The sequence below is a fragment of the Seriola aureovittata genome, chromosome 24, assembly GCF_021018895.1.
Source record: "Seriola aureovittata isolate HTS-2021-v1 ecotype China chromosome 24, ASM2101889v1, whole genome shotgun sequence".
Lineage (NCBI taxonomy): Eukaryota > Metazoa > Chordata > Actinopteri > Carangiformes > Carangidae > Seriola > Seriola aureovittata.
This window is the reverse complement of record NC_079387.1, coordinates 5,705,402-5,721,925: the sequence shown is the minus strand read 5'-3', so window position 1 is coordinate 5,721,925 and position 16,524 is coordinate 5,705,402. Positions and strand designations below refer to the sequence as shown.

The following is a 16,524-nucleotide window of genomic DNA, read 5'->3' as shown; positions in this document are numbered from 1 at the left end:
TGCAGGATCTATTGAGGAAACTTGGCAGCACCCTTCCTCCAAATATAACTTTCCAAAAACTTCATTTGTACTGATCCACATCATTTGTAATGACTCGTGCAGTATAGTGTCAACCCCAAAGTACCTGCTCCGAGTTTTCCTTATTTCAAGGACAATGGATGGATGGATGGTGGGAGGGGATAAAAGCACGCCAGGGAACTTGTGTGTGTGATCCAGGCACTCATCTCATTACTCATGTCCTAATGTTGTGTAACCTCAGTTGTTTTGTGGTATTGAAATGCAATAACCTTGTGGCCTAGATAAACGAATCTCCACCCAGAAGCTGAGAGACATTTGGGTTTATACGACCATAAATCCTTCAGGCTCACAGAGGAGGAATCACAGCAAAGAACACTTTGCACATTCATATCCTCACCTCCCAGTATCTTCCAAATCAAGTCTGTAAATCATAAAGAAACCCAATTTAAACAGGCATTTTTGATAAGCTGTCATAGGTTTTCATACATTTACTAAGGCGCTGTCTGCTGTAAAATTGTAAGAATTTAAAGTTTTGGTTTATTGACAGCCAAAACGGAGATTGATGGCATTGTTATTGAGTTATCTAGATGGCCTCTCTGCGACTCTATGTTGGATCAAAGAAAGCTTTGTCTCAAAATAGTATTAATTTAAGCCTGAAAGCTGGAGAGCAGAGACAGAACTGGCTTCTTGATTCTTCAGTGTCTTTGTCAATGTCTCTTTATTGCCCGTTTTTATGACTGACAAAGCGAAACCAGTCATCCTATATAGACAATAAAATATGACAACATTTAACCTCTACAGGTGCAGTGTTTCCACTCGGTTTTATGGGGTTTGTAGGTACAAACAAAATGGTGATTCTTTCAGGATGTTTCTAATGTAAGGTTTTTAGTTACAAGAAAAATTCCAATAACATATCACATATAATACTCTTCATACGTATGCTTTAGTCTTTTTAAGCACCAGATTTGAAGAGGTGTGTCTGCATGACTGGATTCATCTGCAGAGGGACAATGATAGTGGAGAAATGATGTTATTCTTTAAACTGACTCATCAGTTGGTTTAAATGATAAGTCCTAAGACTTTACTGAAGGATAGTCCTAATGCAGGTGGGGGTGACGTTACACCTGTGACCTGCGAACCCAGCAAAGACTGCGTCAGCGCCAGCCGCTGGTACGTGGGGAGCTGACGGCCGTAATGTCAGCGTCAGTGTTGTTTTTGTAGCGGCGACCCCTGGGATCAAAGTGAAGAGGATTAAAGGCATTGTAAAGTGTCCCTCTTATCCCCCTCTCCTGCCCAGTGAAAAGAGAGGGCCCCTAAGCCAGCATGGCTTTTATTGTCATAATCCATACAGTTTCAATTGACTATGGAATGCACTGGCTAAGATGATGGTGTTGGTGGGGGGGTGTCCATGTGTGGGACTTAGTTGTGCTTTTACATGTGTCCTCCTCCTCCAGCCATGCACGAATGCACAGTGTATTGGCGCATGTGTGTCTGATACAGTGGCTGCAGTGACCAGCACAGTCGCACTGTCTCACTGCAGTGTTGTCCTAGAGAAGAATGGGGGAATACCCGTACCCATCCGGGCCAGCTCCCAAAAAAGTCCCATGTTTTATCTCCTCTCAGAGTTGGGGGTGGGAAGGAGGGGTGGGGGCGGAGAGAGGCCTCTATTTCGGTCCTTTGTTTATGTAAGGAGTGGCATGGGGGTGTTGGGAGAGCAGAGAAGTCTGGGAATGTTGGGTCTATATAGCTTGGGAATAACATGTTCATCTGTGCTGTGTACTGTATATAGTAAGTTCATGTAGGGTGTGGGATACATGTGTCTTGAGATTGGGATCTTTGAGGATAGGAGCAATAAAATAATTGATTTTAGTTGATTGATTGCCTTGTGAAATATCAATTGACAATTTTATTTAAATTCATCTAAATTTCATTTAAATTTAGTATTCATTTGTTTGAGTAAAATAATTACAATTAGGAGTGCAACTACAAATATTTTTATTATCAGTTAATCTGATCTGATGACATCATCCTGGGCTTTGTGAAACGCTGATTTTTCAGATTCATTCATTAATAGTGAAAATAATTTGCATATTCATCTGTAATGAAAATAATAATTAATTGCAGCCCTACATACAGAGTGTATAGAAATCCAAACTGACAACTTGTAAATTGTGCATTTATATGCAACTTCCTATCACACACTTGAATGCATTTGCAGTTTCTGGCAGTAACACGTGCACAAGCTCCCTTAGATCATTAATCATCACCCAGTCGACAGTTGATAACAGCACAACGAGTTTGCCATGTGGAGTGTGAGCGCTCACCTCTGTTTTGTTTCTTCACAGGGACGACACGTCAAGACTGGACAGCTGGCTGCCATCAAGGTCATGGACGTCACGGAGGTGAGGCTGAACTGTATATTGTTTCAGCTTGGACATCACAGTGTAAAGAATGTGCAGCGGTCACTCAGCGAAGGCTGCAAAGTCATAAAGAAATAAAGGCAAACAATAATGAGATATAAAACAGTTAGCTTTACAGAACTTTAAGTGATGATGGCGCTATAGAGGAATTTTATTTTTCAACCTCAGATTGATTTTTCTTTCCCGCCATTATATTATAAATACTGGTTTGTGTACTAAAAATATAACATAGTCAAAAGTGGAAATTAGATGCTCTTTAGGAACAAAATACTTAGATATATTTGAGTCTCTTATTATCTGGTTAATATCAAAAATCTATCATCATTCCATCACAGAGAAGAAAATGCCATGCTCTTTAATGAGTCCCTCACCCTTATAATAAACAGCAGGGGAAGGGCAGAGGCAACAGGATGCTTTTGAGTGAAGTGCGTCATTCATCGGCCAGCAGGCTGCCCTCAGCTGTGGGAGGTCCTGTCTGCAGATGAGAGAAGGCACACAACCGCACATGCACACATGCTGGAACACAAAGCAGAGGGTTTCAGAGCAGCAGTGAAGGCCAGCGGGGCCAACCACCCACACGGCCATAATAATGATGGAAGAATATAGGCTTAATCATACTGTACACACACACACACACACGCACATGTGCAGTATCATCTTCCCTGGGGGAGCAAAATCAAAAGTCAGCAGCTACATTTCACCAATGCATCACTACCTTTTTTATAAGGACGCATTTAACACACACTCCCAACTGGTGTACCCCACAGTGATCACCATGAGCCTGACAAAGACTAGTGACGCAGCAGCTGATAGCCTCTGTGCCCTGACTTGCCTGCTGCCACTCCTCACACAAGCCTACGTCATGATGAATCAGTTATACACTCGACTGATTAGCTATCATGTGTAACCACCAGTACAGAGAATATTACCCGACTGTTTCCTGTTCTGTGTGACAGACACAAGGTGTGCCTGCCAGACATGTAGAAACTCACAGGCAACAATGCTTTTATTTAAAAAAAAATAATTTGTCACATGAAGCACTGCTGAGAGGAAACCTGTTTTACCATATGTTACAGTGGAAAAAAACCCAGTACTGCTGTTACAGGAGGCCATTGTGTTAGACAGCACTCTCCATCACCCTCATCAGAACATTACATGCACATTTGAAGGTCCCATATTTTATGTTTTATTTGAATTGTTGATCCATAAGAATATATATTTGTGGTTTTAAGAACCGAAAACCATCTCAGTGTAGTTTTACATCTCCTCTGTCAGGCTTCTCTGTGGAGCTATAGCAACAACAGGTCAGTGAGCCAGTCAGAAGAGAGGAGGCCCTGAGGCTCTCTTCTGATTGGCTGTCTGTTTTGAGTGATAGAATAAAATTATAAAACACTTGGACAAACCAAATCCTGCAAGGTTGGATGGTGGGTCCAGGTGGGCTGTGCTGGGGGCATGGCTTAGGGTGGTGACTGTTTTCTTGTGACATCACAAAGTCGCAGAAGTCCTGACGGCTCGTTTTAAGGCTCAGTTTCTGAATAATGGCTGTGTGCTAATATAGAACCTAGACCTGCTTTATAATCAAAAAAGGAGGGAAATCTCACTTTATACAAAATGGGGCCTTTTAATATCTGCATGTATATTTAAACAGTACAACTTATGACAGAGCTTGGCTGTATTCAGTACCTAACACTGACTGATACTAGGCGTGTGCCTTTAAGATTAGCTTGTGCTAGTAAACTTCCCAGACAGCTATCATAACACATCGTTCTGCAGCTAAGCCAGATTTTTATTAGCTGCTCATGGTTGACTGATTCATCATGAATCGTCTCCGCAGTGAAACTGATGCAGCTCACCTGCTGAGGGACCTCATGCTGTGATTTTTGTTTTTTAACTTTAAGTGCGACTATCATTTAATTTGTGGGTATCAAACAGTATTGTAATCACAGTGTGTGTGAATAATGATGCACAATTTGATGTGATATGACTACATTTCGACAGCTTTCATTTAGAGCTGTAACAAGCTGTATTTGATTAACCAATAGTTTTTGGTAATCGATGAGGTCATCTTTTAACTGGTACCTGATGATCAGTGTGTTTTAGTGAGGCCATGTTGCACTCTCTCCTCTGTCCTGGCCCGTCCACAGGCGTGCTGGCTTGTCCAGTGCTACTCTGACCCACATTCTCATCTCTGCTCCACATTCTCAAATCCAAACACTCCTCTTCTCTGCCGCCGTACAGGCGTGAAGCTAAAAAAATGCCTTTCTACTTTGAGGATCTATTTTGTTATGTATTAAAAGCACTGTCCAATCCTCTGATAAAGTGTAGTCTGGACGATCTGGGCAGACAGGCTTTGTTGTTGTTTGTGTAGCTGCTGCATGCTGCTTTTTTAACAAACCGGTAAACGCCATGTTTGTTTTTGTGGCTTTAAATGCTGTTTAATCATATTAGCTTTGTTTTAAGATGCTGTTTTGTCATGTTGATCATTTTTGTCTTCTAAAAATGTCAAATGTAGCTTTAAACATCTGCTAACATATGTTCATGTTGGGTCTGGTGCAGATTTGTTTAAATTATGTGGTGTTGAAATGGGATTTTTTGTTGTATTTGTATCTTGTGTTATATCTTCTTGGATCACGCTTGAAGATTATGTTTGATCTAGTACCGCATATATGTCGACACATTTGTTTCGGCGCCATCAATTGACCAAAGCTCCACTCCTCCACTCTCTGACACACATCACCATATGATTGTGTCGGTCTCTCTCCCTCACCATGTGACTTGTGGCAGCGAGGCTTTCACAGTCGGGAGTGTGATAATCCAACAGCTGCACAGCAGAAAGGGGCTGGAAGGGGGGGGTTGGAGGAGGAGGAGGAGGAGGAGGAGGAGGGGGTGCGCACAACAGAAAGGCTTACGTCAACTCAAACGAGTCATGCAGCAGCAGTATGGCTGCCTGCAAAGACAGCCAACTGCCATTTTGCTATAGGTGATGCATTGCACACTAAACAACATATAAATATAGCACTTCTTTTTCCTCATTTCTCTATATTTGGTTGCTATGGTGACTTGTGATAATTGAAATAAAATCCCTGGTAATATAAAGAGGCAAACCTCCATATAGCAGTCTGCAGTGATAATAGTGTACAACCACCCCCACCTTTGGTCTCTGTCCCCCTCCTCCCACTGTACGTTCTATAGGAGAGGCCATGTAACCATAAAGCAAACCACTCGCGGGCTGATCCCTGCATGTGTTCAATTAGCGTGTCACTGTTAATCATTGTCAAGTTGCTATTGGGTGCAAGCAGGGAGTTCACACTGCAGCTAGTTATGACCTTTTGCAAAGACGTGATAGTGGACAGGCTCTCTCCCTACCATTTGCACCAAAGGCCATTTCCAACAGAGACTAAACACGGCATGAAAGCTACATCTGGAATCTGATTTAGCTTTTAAACTCTATGTGAACCCACTGATTTCTCTGTTGAATTCTCTATCTACAGGGCCGTGGTGTGATTATCAGGCCTGTCTTTAAGTTACATTTGAGTCAGGTTATTCATCTTCCATTAACTGTACACTGTATACATGATATTTATTGTAAGTGTCAATTCAGAATTTTTAGCTTTCTCTGCAGCTCTAAAAACTCTATCCAGGATCATGTTAGTCCGTTACTTAAGTATATCTGTGGGGAATTTGCCATTGATCCAATGTGCATTTGTGTTTTCTTTTTTTCTTTCTTTTTTTTTTTTTTTTTTTTTACAAGAGATTAATGATAATGGCTACTGTACACATCAACTCACAATGAGACTCAGTCATGCATCATTAATCCCCAAACAAAGGAATCATTTGCCAGTAAATGAACGACTCATACTTCATTGTTACATTAGTCCTAGACATGAATAAGGCCTGGTCAGGCTGAGCTGCAACTGCGCCAGGGCGTTGTCGCATAGCTCCACACTTGCTTTGACCCTAAATATGAAAGTGGATTGATTTGGATGTGACATGAAAAGTCAGTCAAAGCCAAATGATGATTAAAGGCCGGTGCCCACAAAGTGATCATTGTATTTCGTCATAAAGATTTTCCAGAACGAGGACAAACAGCTTCTTTTTTAACTTGTGTTGTTTTTTTGTGTGTCTAGGATGAGGAGGAGGAAATTAAACTGGAGATCAATATGCTGAAGAAGTATTCCCACCACAGAAACATAGCCACCTACTATGGGGCTTTCATTAAGAAGAGCCCCCCGGGACACGATGACCAGCTATGGGTAAGTCCTCAAATCCATCCAAGAAATTAAGGTTTGGTAAGAAGTATGCAAGGAAGAAAACATGTAGCAGTTTTCTTTTCTCCCTAACATCTTATTCTTACCAGTTCATACCAGTATGGTCTCTTTATCTTCAGGCAGGGTCGTGCATTAAAAAGTTATTTGTTTGGTCAGTGATCGTTGACTTATCTTCTGATGATTCATATTTTGCATCTGTTGTGTAGTTGGTGATGGAGTTCTGTGGAGCTGGTTCGATTACAGACCTGGTGAAGAACACCAAGGGGAACCAGCTGAAGGAAGACTGGATCGCTTACATCTCCAGAGAGATCCTCAGAGTGAGTCTCCTCTCCTCTCCTCTCTTCTCCTCCTCTCCTCTCCTCTCCTCTCCTCTCCTCTCCTCTCCTCTCCTCCCCTCTCCCCTCCTCTCTTCTCTCATTCACGTCCTGTGTCTCTCTCCTCCTCAGGGTCTGGCCCACTTACATGCCCACCACGTCATCCACCGTGACATCAAGGGCCAGAACGTCTTGCTGACTGAGAATGCTGAAGTCAAACTAGGTGAGGGCAGCACAGATCTCACATCAGTTTTGATCAGCTGTTGTGCAGCTGAATTTGCACCTTTGGGACAGTCTTGGGAGAAATGTGGGTAAATCTTTGGTCCTCAATCAGAAACATGAGTCTTGGATCATAGTGTGAGACGAGTCTTAAGTATTTCTACACATGCAAAACCAAAGTTAAAGTTCTTTTTTTTTTTCCCCAATCAAAAGCCAAGCTAATCTGCTTTTTCAGGACTGTGTGGGTTGTGGTTTGTTCACACTGGCAAAGCAAGCGAACAACCCCACAGTTGAAATGACATTGTGATTCAAATGTTGCTAACCTCTGAATGGAGCGCGGTTTTACAAGAAATCATGTTTTACCAGCTGAGCCCGCCCACATAAAATCTGTGACTACAATTTGACAAATCTCTTATGTGAAAAAACCCAAACCGTTCAAGTTTGGCAGAAGCTTGTGTGTTAATGTTCATGTCGGACCCCGTCACCGTCACAGAGAGAGACTGATTCATTAAAAAAAAAAAACACAGTTTGACATGTGATGAACTAGATTGTTAATATATCTCAGTCTATAGGTACCCTCAGTTGATTTCCACAGAACTAAATAAGTGTAGAGCCACACTGCTGACTGTGGCGACTCTCATTACTCTTCTCCAGTGGACTTTGGTGTGAGCGCTCAGCTGGACCGGACAGTGGGGAGGAGAAACACCTTCATCGGGACTCCTTATTGGATGGCCCCTGAGGTCATCGCTTGTGACGAGAACCCCGACGCTACATACGATTACAGAGTAAGAGCCCCACCCCACCGCAGAAGTGTCACACAGTAAAGCAGGTGTATTGTACCTGTGAATGTCTTGATTTGTCTGAGCGTGTGAGCCTGTTGTGGTTTTGGCTCACGGGCGTCGTCTTTCTCTTGCAGAGTGATCTGTGGTCATGTGGTATCACAGCTATTGAAATGGCCGAAGGAGCACCACGTGAGTTGTACAGAGTACATATATTTATATACTATTAGTGTTTTTGTGTCGGTTCAGTCTCTTTAATTCTTATTGATGCGTTTGTGCTTCTTCTGACAGCACTTTGTGACATGCACCCGATGCGTGCGCTCTTCCTCATTCCAAGAAACCCTCCTCCTAGGCTCAAGTCTAAAAAATGGTGAGTACCACCCAGAAGGATATTTTCTGTGTGCACATGAGTATGTCTATCCTTTCCAATGTCCTTTTTTTTGCCATAATAAATCCGTATATTCAAGATAGGCCATAATATTTCCTGCTTGGCCTCTCTGTGTACTCTTGTGCATTTTTGATGTTATCTCTGACTTCAGACCAGGCAGCTACAGAGGCTTGAATCGTGAGCTCGGCTTTTCCTCTGTGCTTTGCTGCTGAGCTGAACATCTGTGGTACACCTGCTCTGGCAGACTCAGCCTCTCCTGGCACTCTCCGCAGAGCTGCTCGATGCAAATGCAGAAAAAAAAAAATCAAACCTTTGACTCTTTTTTTTTTTTTTTTTTTTGTGAGTTGGCAGGAGGGCTGAGATGAATTTTAAAAAGTTCAATATTTTCTTTATAAAAACAGAACACAACTTAGTGGATTTGTTTTGTTGTTGCCATTAAAATTTTGTGTGTAACACTCTTGAACGGTAGCAGGTGCAATGATGATGATAATTTCATTGTACTGCGCCTCATATTTCACAGTTTCCTTGGTGTATATGCGATTAAAGGTTCAATGCTGCCTGTCCATGTGTATAAACCTCAATTTACACTGAGAAACCAGAGGCTGCTGTAACGCTGCGGAGTGTTTCAGAGACCTGAGTGCTGTTAGGACTGTTGGGTAATTTGAAATCGGAGCTTGTTTGTAGAAATGTGTTTTACTTAGGATCCCAGGGTCTGCTCTGTCCTTGTGTGGCTGAAATATTTGTCTGGCTCCCACTGTCTCTTTTCAGAATTCACCCTCTCCGTCACGCATTGTTTCTTCTCTTCCACAATCCCCACAGGTCCAAGAAGTTTTTCAGTTTCATCGAGAGCTGTCTGGTGAAGAACTACACGCAGCGGCCCCCGACAGAGCAGCTGCTGAAGCACCCCTTCATCCGAGACCAGCCCAACGAGAGGCAAGTCCGCATACAGCTCAAAGACCACATCGACCGCACCAAGAAGAAGAGGGGAGAGAAGGGTGCGTCTGGCTCTCTGTGTCCAATCACTTCATCTCTTCTCTGTGTCATTGTCACAGAAAATGTGTACAGTAGATAATATCATGTCGGCTGCGGTGAGTTGCTCTGAGTGACTTCTTCATTTACAGATGAGACGGAGTATGAGTACAGTGGGAGCGAGGAGGAGGAGGAGGATCCCCCAGAGCAGGAGGGAGAACCAAGGTAGGATCTAGTAGTCGCTGCACCTCCTAAAAAAAACAGTACTTGTTAAAAGGAAGCCCAGTCCAATGTAACCCTTCTGTCCCTGTTCCTCCCCCCGTCATCCAGCTCCATCGTCAATGTGCCAGGTGAGTCCACCCTGCGCCGCGACTTCATCCGCCTGCAGCAGGAAAACAAGGAGCGGTCAGAGGCTCTCCGCCGCCAGCAGCTCCTCCAGGAGCAGCAGCTCCGGGAGCAGGAGGAGTACAAGCGCCAGCTACTGGCTGAGAGGCAGAAACGAATTGAGCAGCAGAAGGAGCAGAGGAGGCGACTGGAGGAGGTAAGATGATGTTTTTTTGTTTTTTTTCCTAGGGCTTGGTCACAGATCTCCCAGTCAAACGAGAGGATAGCTGAGGCTGATGCTGGCAAACAAAAAGATCAGACCGCTGAAAGTCATGTTTTTGTTGACAGTTTTTTAAAAATATATTTCCTGTGTGCTGTCCCTATAGCAACAGCGCCGTGAACGGGAGATGAGGAGGCAACAGGAGCGTGAGCAGCGTCGCCGCGAGCAAGAGGAGAAGAGGCGTATCGAAGAGATGGATCGTAGACGTAAAGAAGAGGAGGAGCGCCGGCGGGCGGAGGACGAGAAGAGAAGGAACGATCGTGAGCAGGTCAGCTTTAAAATATTTCTACTTAAAATGTCTTAAGTGAGGAATCACAACAGTATTACTATATCAATAAATCAACTGGAGTTCTTTCTTTTCATGCCAGAAGGTAGAATTTGCTAGTTGTGGTGAAAGAGATGATGCAGTGAGGTGCTAAGCGTGGAGACAGTGATTCAGAAAGACAGACACTGCTCTGTAATAATTGTACATAGTACTACAGTGTAAGTGAGGCTGTATGATGTGGAAAAAAACAACTATCCTGGTAGAGTCGTGTGATGATGAAGGAGCTGATACACTTGTGACATTACCTGTGTGAATAAGCACAAAGAGAAAAGTAGATTTTTCATCCTTTGTGTTGTGATGTTGTTTTTTTTTCTTTGAGTTATATGTCCACTAACATCTCTGACCGCTTGGCTTTGATTGACAGGAGTACATCAGGCGTCAGCTGGAGGAGGAGCAGAGACACCTGGAGATGCTGCAGGAGCAGCTGCTCCGTGAACAGGCCATGCTGCTGGTCAGTCACACACATACTCCATGTATAATTCACCACAGCACATCAACACTTCTTTATTCCTCCTGTTCGGTTAACCACTGAAAATGATCCTCCATGAGTTCAAAGACTAATTTTGGATGTGTAGTCCTTATCAAGAGTTACATTTCAGGGTAAGATGACATCATGGTAAAGTAATGTAACACTATACTGTTGAAGCAATGAGTACTAATATATATGTTTATGAATGAAATCCTTATATGGCAGTGGTGAAGACCGTGGGAGGGATGAGGAAATGCTCCACAACAAATGTGTGTTTTTAATAGGTGTGAGTCATCTCCAGGTCATAAAGTTGTTGAATCATTTTCACAACAAAGACAAGTGCGAGAAAATGTTGTGATCTCTCCACTGTAAAGTGAATCATTAATCTGTCTCTCGATTGAAACTGATTGACACAGTGTGACTCTACATGGCATTTATAAACTGCATAGTGCACGTAAGAAGTGTAATAGTACAGAGTTGGAGAGGAGTAAAATGGGCAAATGTGGTGACAAATGCTGCTGTCTGTTCACAGTGAATGGTTAAAACATGGCACTGACACAGATTTTTTTTAGTCAAGCCTAAGTTTGTCAGGTCAACACTGCCAGCTCTCCCGTCTCTTCTCACCACCTTGAATCAACCCCACACTCTGCAATAGGAGTTCAAGTGGCGGGAGCTCGAGGAGCAGCGCAAGGCCGAGCGACTCCATAAGCGCCTGCAGCAGGAGCAGGCCTACCTGCTGTCGCTCCAGCACGAATCCAAACAGCAGCCTGGTGACAAGACCAAACTCCCCTCAGACCAAAGCAAACCTCCGCAGACCTCCACCCTGCCCCCTGACAGAGTCCTTACGACAGCCCCGCAAGCTCAGGTCCTTGACAGCGTTGTCTCTGTAGCGAGAGGCGCTCACGAGTCCTCCAGAGCCCTTCAGACGATCCCCGCAGACAGCACTAAGTCCCAGGCAGCAGTGCCAGAAAAGACTCACACTGTTGAGACCTGTCCCAGCCCCAGCCCCCCTCAGACTGAAACCCCAACTGACCCTAACACTCCCCAGGCAGAAGGTTTGGAGCCCGATAGGCCCGCCGAGCCTGTCGCTCATCCTCCTCAGCCTATCAGAGAGGTGAACCTCCTCCTCGGCTCTGCCTACCCTGCTGCCTGCTCTTTCCAGCTTCTTCTTGCTTTTCTTCGCACAGTTCTCGGCGACCATGATGATGGAGGTGGTGCGAGTAACAAATGACGGTTTACTTTAGCACAAACAGTTACTTTTAATGTAGTCTTTTCTGTTTTGGTTGCTGTGGTGTTATTCCAAAGCAATAGCTAATTTGTTAGAACGCAGGCCCTTTTTGAATGAAACAAGTAGGGGGTACGGTTGAGAATGGAAAAACCACAGGCTCGCAACCACTCTTTTTATGTCCTGAATAAAACAGAGCTGTTCTCCTCCACTCTCTCTTGGCACCCGCTCTCACTTACTCTGTTGTTAGTCTCCTTTAAAACTCAAACCATTAGGATGTTTGAAATATTTTGGTCTTAATTTTCACTTTGAGCTGAGGTTGAGCAAGTGAAAGAGAAATAATCAGTTCCAGCAAGATTCCACTCCCATCTTTTTTTTTTTCCTCATAAGAATAAAGATGATTCCATAGGCTTTTATTTTTTTATTTCACCCTTTTTATCCACTGTCATTTGAGTCCAGTCTCACAACGACAAAATGAAGTGCTCCTCCTCCTTTCATCCCTTTTCTCTTTGAGGTTTTCCCCCTCAGAACAATAGACAACCACAAGTGTTTCTCTTGATCTTGGATGGCCGACCTGTGACATTCTTCGATGTGGTTGTTGTGACTCTGAATGTGTGTGGATCGGGCCGTTGCATGTGGATGGCTGAGGCCCAAACTAACATGCAGGACACCCCAAGCAGTGTCTCCCGTCATCAGCAGACCTGTTCCGCGTCATTAACAACGATCTTTCCCTCCATTTTATTATAAAAAAAAATTCAAGGATGTATCTGTTTGAACGAGTCCTGTCTCTGTCTGTCCACACACACCTGTGTCTGTCCGGCTGCCTGCCTGTCTTTGTCAGTCAAATGTGAAGGTTTCTGAGTATGACAAAAAGGATTCCTGTAATCTCGGAAAATACAAGGAGATGGGAACCAATTTTAATCGGTGAAGAAAACTGTTACTTCACGCTTAAAATCTGTGAACTTTCAGCAGTGGTTCCCTTCTTTTTGATTTTCTATATTTTTTTTTTTTTTTTAGTTCAGTCACTGAAATATTTCTCCTGATCCTCATCCCATCTTTGTCCTGTGCGATTCCCCCATCCCAGGCCGACGAGCGGTACCGTAAGAACATTCAGGGCTCCCCTCAGACCGCCCCTCCTCCCAAGCAGCCCCCTCTGCCTCCCCGCTCCTCTGAACCGTTCTCCAACGGCGGCCCCTCCGAGGCCTCCGCCATGCACCGGCCCATGGAGCCTCAGGTAACTCCTTCCTCCTCCCTCCTCCTTTTTCCTCTTTCTCCTTTCGCTCCCTCGCAGCTGGATTCGTGCACTCGCACACTTCTGTCAAACAGCAAAAACAGTTGTCTGCAGAAAAGGAATCTGCGGTTAAAACAATCAAACGCATATCAGGAAAGAGATATTATGTTTTATTTAAAAAAAAAAAAAAAAAAAATTGTTTTGCATTTTGATCACTAAAAAACGACTGGCCTTTAGTCCAGCTGTTATCTCACACCAGTTGGGTGGTTCGGCTCATATCTGCATCCTGCATCACTTCAAAACTCAGAAAACAAAAGGTAAATAGTGCGCACGGCCTTTCAGACAGCAGCCTCAGTAGTAAAAAGCACTGATAATAACACTTTACCATCTAGTTATCATCATGTTGCTCACATTTGTTTGTATTTTGCCAAATTATCTGACGCTTTTCACTCCACTCCTTGTAAGCAGAGCGTACTCGAACACGAGTGTGTAAGATGCGCAGCCTGTTAGCTTATAAAACAGAACACACTGTAAACTACGAATCCACACATGTTTTTAAATTGGACACTGTGGAGGAATATGAGCTTTTACACACTTAAGTTCTCCATCACTGAACAATCCAAGAACAGACTGACCCATAAATTATATAACTTCTGCTTTTATGCCACTAAAATCCTTCCATAGATAATTATGTAATAATTGCAACCTAAATAACTAATAGTGTTTTACTACAACTAATTTACTAGTTTGATTAATTTAAAGGCCAGACAGTGAATCTGAGTGAAACACGTCATCGTGTCGTGTTGTGCTTTGTCTGCTGTATGCATGTGTATATATCTAAACACATGTATGTGAAAAAGCCACGCACATCTTCCCTCATGTCTCACTGTATTGTCTGCTTGTTTCACCTCCCCCTCCCCTCCTCCTCCTCTTCCTCTTGCCCCCCCCCCCCCCCCCCTCCCTCCCTCCCTCACTCCCTAAAAGGTCCAGTGGTCCCACCTGGCTGCTCTAAAAAGCAGCAACAGCGCCGCCCCCTCTCCTCCTCCTCCTCCGCCGCCCGTGGTCTCTCGCTCCCAGTCCTTCAGCGAGCCCGGCGGCGTGACCTCTAGCTTTGCACAACTCCACCTGCGTTCCCAGGACCCCCACCATCACCACCACCATCATCACCCATCGCCCGCACGCACTGACCCCCAGCCCCAACCTCCCCTCCACCACCCTCAGGCCCAGACTAGGGCCGAACACCAGGCCAGCAACGAGGAGGTGCCTCCCAAGGTAAGGAGTTGATGAGGGCCTCCCGTCCCCACCCTGTCCTTGACTGCTCCCTCCCTCCTTCACCTCCTCTCATGCCCGTCACTGATCATGCTCCACCCCAACCTGTCTGTGTGTGTTCCCCTTGCTGTGTTTCAGTCTCATTCGTTCAACATCACCATTAAACACTGATATATAAGTTGTAATAAAACTAAACGAGGAAACTTTGCACTTCCAGGCCAGTAAATAACATTAAGAGGTAAAATATTGATCAAAATGCAGCAATTATGTTACACAATACGATGAACAGCGCATTCCTCCAACCTAAATTCATTCTGATGGGGGTGCTGGTGCTGGAGAGCTTCAACTCAAACTTTCTCAGAGTACTCAATAGCTATGGATTAAAAGATGCTTTTATAATTCACTGTTCAAAGTGACAGAGTGAATGTAGGGCAGATATCAGGGTTATGTGATGTGATGCTCTTCTGGGGTTCCTTTTTCTTTTTTCTTTTTTTTTTTTATCTTGTGCAACTTTGAGTTCTTGTTGTAGACGAACTGTAATCCAAATGTTTTGCTCATGCTGAATACATATCTGCCGCTGTATGAGGACCTCTGAATCTGTCTCCGCCAGGTGCCAGTGAGGACAACATCCAGGTCTCCAGTACTGTCGCGCCGAGAGTCCCCTCTGCCGTCACAACCTGGCAACCAGGGCGTACAGAGGAGCGCTGGCGGGTAAGTAAAGGAGACCTCTGAAAGGATTTCTGCACTTGGGTTCTGTCGTTGTTGTTTTTTTTTAAGGCATAACCATACGGTGGCAAGTCCTGTACACTGTGTATTTACCACTTAATGAGACTTTGTTCCTCGTGGCAGTAACGTGGAGCAGCGCCCGCTGTGGGACCGAGTGGAGAAGCTGCAGCCTCGGCCCGGCAGCGGCAGCTCCTCTGGCTCCTCCAACTCCAGCTCCCAGGCCAGCCCTGGAGACCGCTTCAGACCACGCTGTGAGTCCCCTGGTACTGTACACGGCTGCATTTCACTGACTCTACTAACTGCTTATTAGGGTCATCATGATTATTACAGTAATAACACCATTCTCACTCAAATACTATGCTGAGCTGTCTGCTCATGCTGAGCTGTTTCTATACGGGCGATTGAAGGTTCCTTTCAGCCTGCTCTCCTGGCGCCGTTCTGTTTCTCCCACACTAACGCTGCTTCCTTTTGTTCCCCTCGAAGCTTCCTCCAAGTCTGAAGGATCGCCTCTCCAGCGGCCTGAAAACATTCCCAAAAAACAAGATGAAAAGAACCTCGCCAGGCCTACTCGACCAGCTGTAAGTCCACTGCTGCCAGAGTGCTGGTTATCATTGTATGATGCTGAATAGGTGAAAACTTTTTTTTTTTTTTTTTTTCCACTTGTGTTTTCTCTTATTTCCTACTACTCTTATTATTCAACCACCTGATGTGTGCAACATCTCATGAATCCAATGGTTCGCGATTGTTGGGGAAACCTCTTAGGGTGATGTGGTAAGCCTATTAAATGAGATTAATCACACCTATGCCATGCTTGCACCATTGCCCCCCTCCTCATTGCATTATATAGTAAAGTGTTGTGATAAATGAGCTGGTTCTCCTTTGTGAAGATCAATGCGATAATCCATTTCAGTTCCGTCATTCTCTGCCTGTGATGTGATCGCCTTCTGCTGGCGTCTTCCCTCATGCCTGCACACTTCTTTCTGAGTTTACTGCTTGTCGTCGATAAAAATGCACCTGGCACTGGAGGGGTTAAACCCTCTGCAGAGGCTTCCTGAGCCTGGATTTTAGTGCAACCACATTTGAATGCAAACACACTTCTCCTGTTTCCTTGTACTTGTCAGAATGGCTCCTAATCTCACCTGGCTTTGTCGCTGGATAAACTGTGGACCATTTGTTATTGAACATTTCGGGGAAATATTCCTCCTCCCTTTCTTGCTTGTCACTGACCTTACAAGATTGCATTAGTCCAACAAGCAGAGGAGAGCATGGTTACAGTGCTAAGGAGTAACACTTGGCAAAA

At 44.4% G+C, this 16,524-nt stretch overlaps 1 protein-coding gene across 5 annotated transcripts in view; it reads left to right on the top strand.

Moving 5' to 3' along the window:
* The window catches only part of LOC130165238 (mitogen-activated protein kinase kinase kinase kinase 4-like), a 33,174-nt gene that overhangs the window by 9,027 nt on the left and 7,623 nt on the right, over window positions 1-16,524 (top strand). For 3 of the 5 annotated variants that reach the window (XM_056370310.1, XM_056370309.1, XM_056370311.1), the window contains exons 3-20: window positions 2,364-2,420; window positions 6,566-6,691; window positions 6,913-7,023; window positions 7,153-7,243; window positions 7,894-8,024; window positions 8,156-8,210; window positions 8,310-8,388; window positions 9,226-9,401; window positions 9,528-9,600; window positions 9,706-9,916; window positions 10,086-10,247; window positions 10,669-10,755; window positions 11,429-11,887; window positions 13,083-13,232; window positions 14,214-14,501; window positions 15,109-15,209; window positions 15,348-15,475; window positions 15,708-15,802. In XM_056370310.1, the coding sequence (XP_056226285.1) occupies window positions 2,364-2,420; window positions 6,566-6,691; window positions 6,913-7,023; window positions 7,153-7,243; window positions 7,894-8,024; window positions 8,156-8,210; window positions 8,310-8,388; window positions 9,226-9,401; window positions 9,528-9,600; window positions 9,706-9,916; window positions 10,086-10,247; window positions 10,669-10,755; window positions 11,429-11,887; window positions 13,083-13,232; window positions 14,214-14,501; window positions 15,109-15,209; window positions 15,348-15,475; window positions 15,708-15,802 (2,580 nt within the window). The remainder of the gene's footprint in view (window positions 1-2,363; window positions 2,421-6,565; window positions 6,692-6,912; window positions 7,024-7,152; window positions 7,244-7,893; window positions 8,025-8,155; window positions 8,211-8,309; window positions 8,389-9,225; window positions 9,402-9,527; window positions 9,601-9,705; window positions 9,917-10,085; window positions 10,248-10,668; window positions 10,756-11,428; window positions 11,888-13,082; window positions 13,233-14,213; window positions 14,502-15,108; window positions 15,210-15,347; window positions 15,476-15,707; window positions 15,803-16,524) is intronic. The other 2 variants (XM_056370312.1, XM_056370313.1) reach the window with 2 other exon arrangements.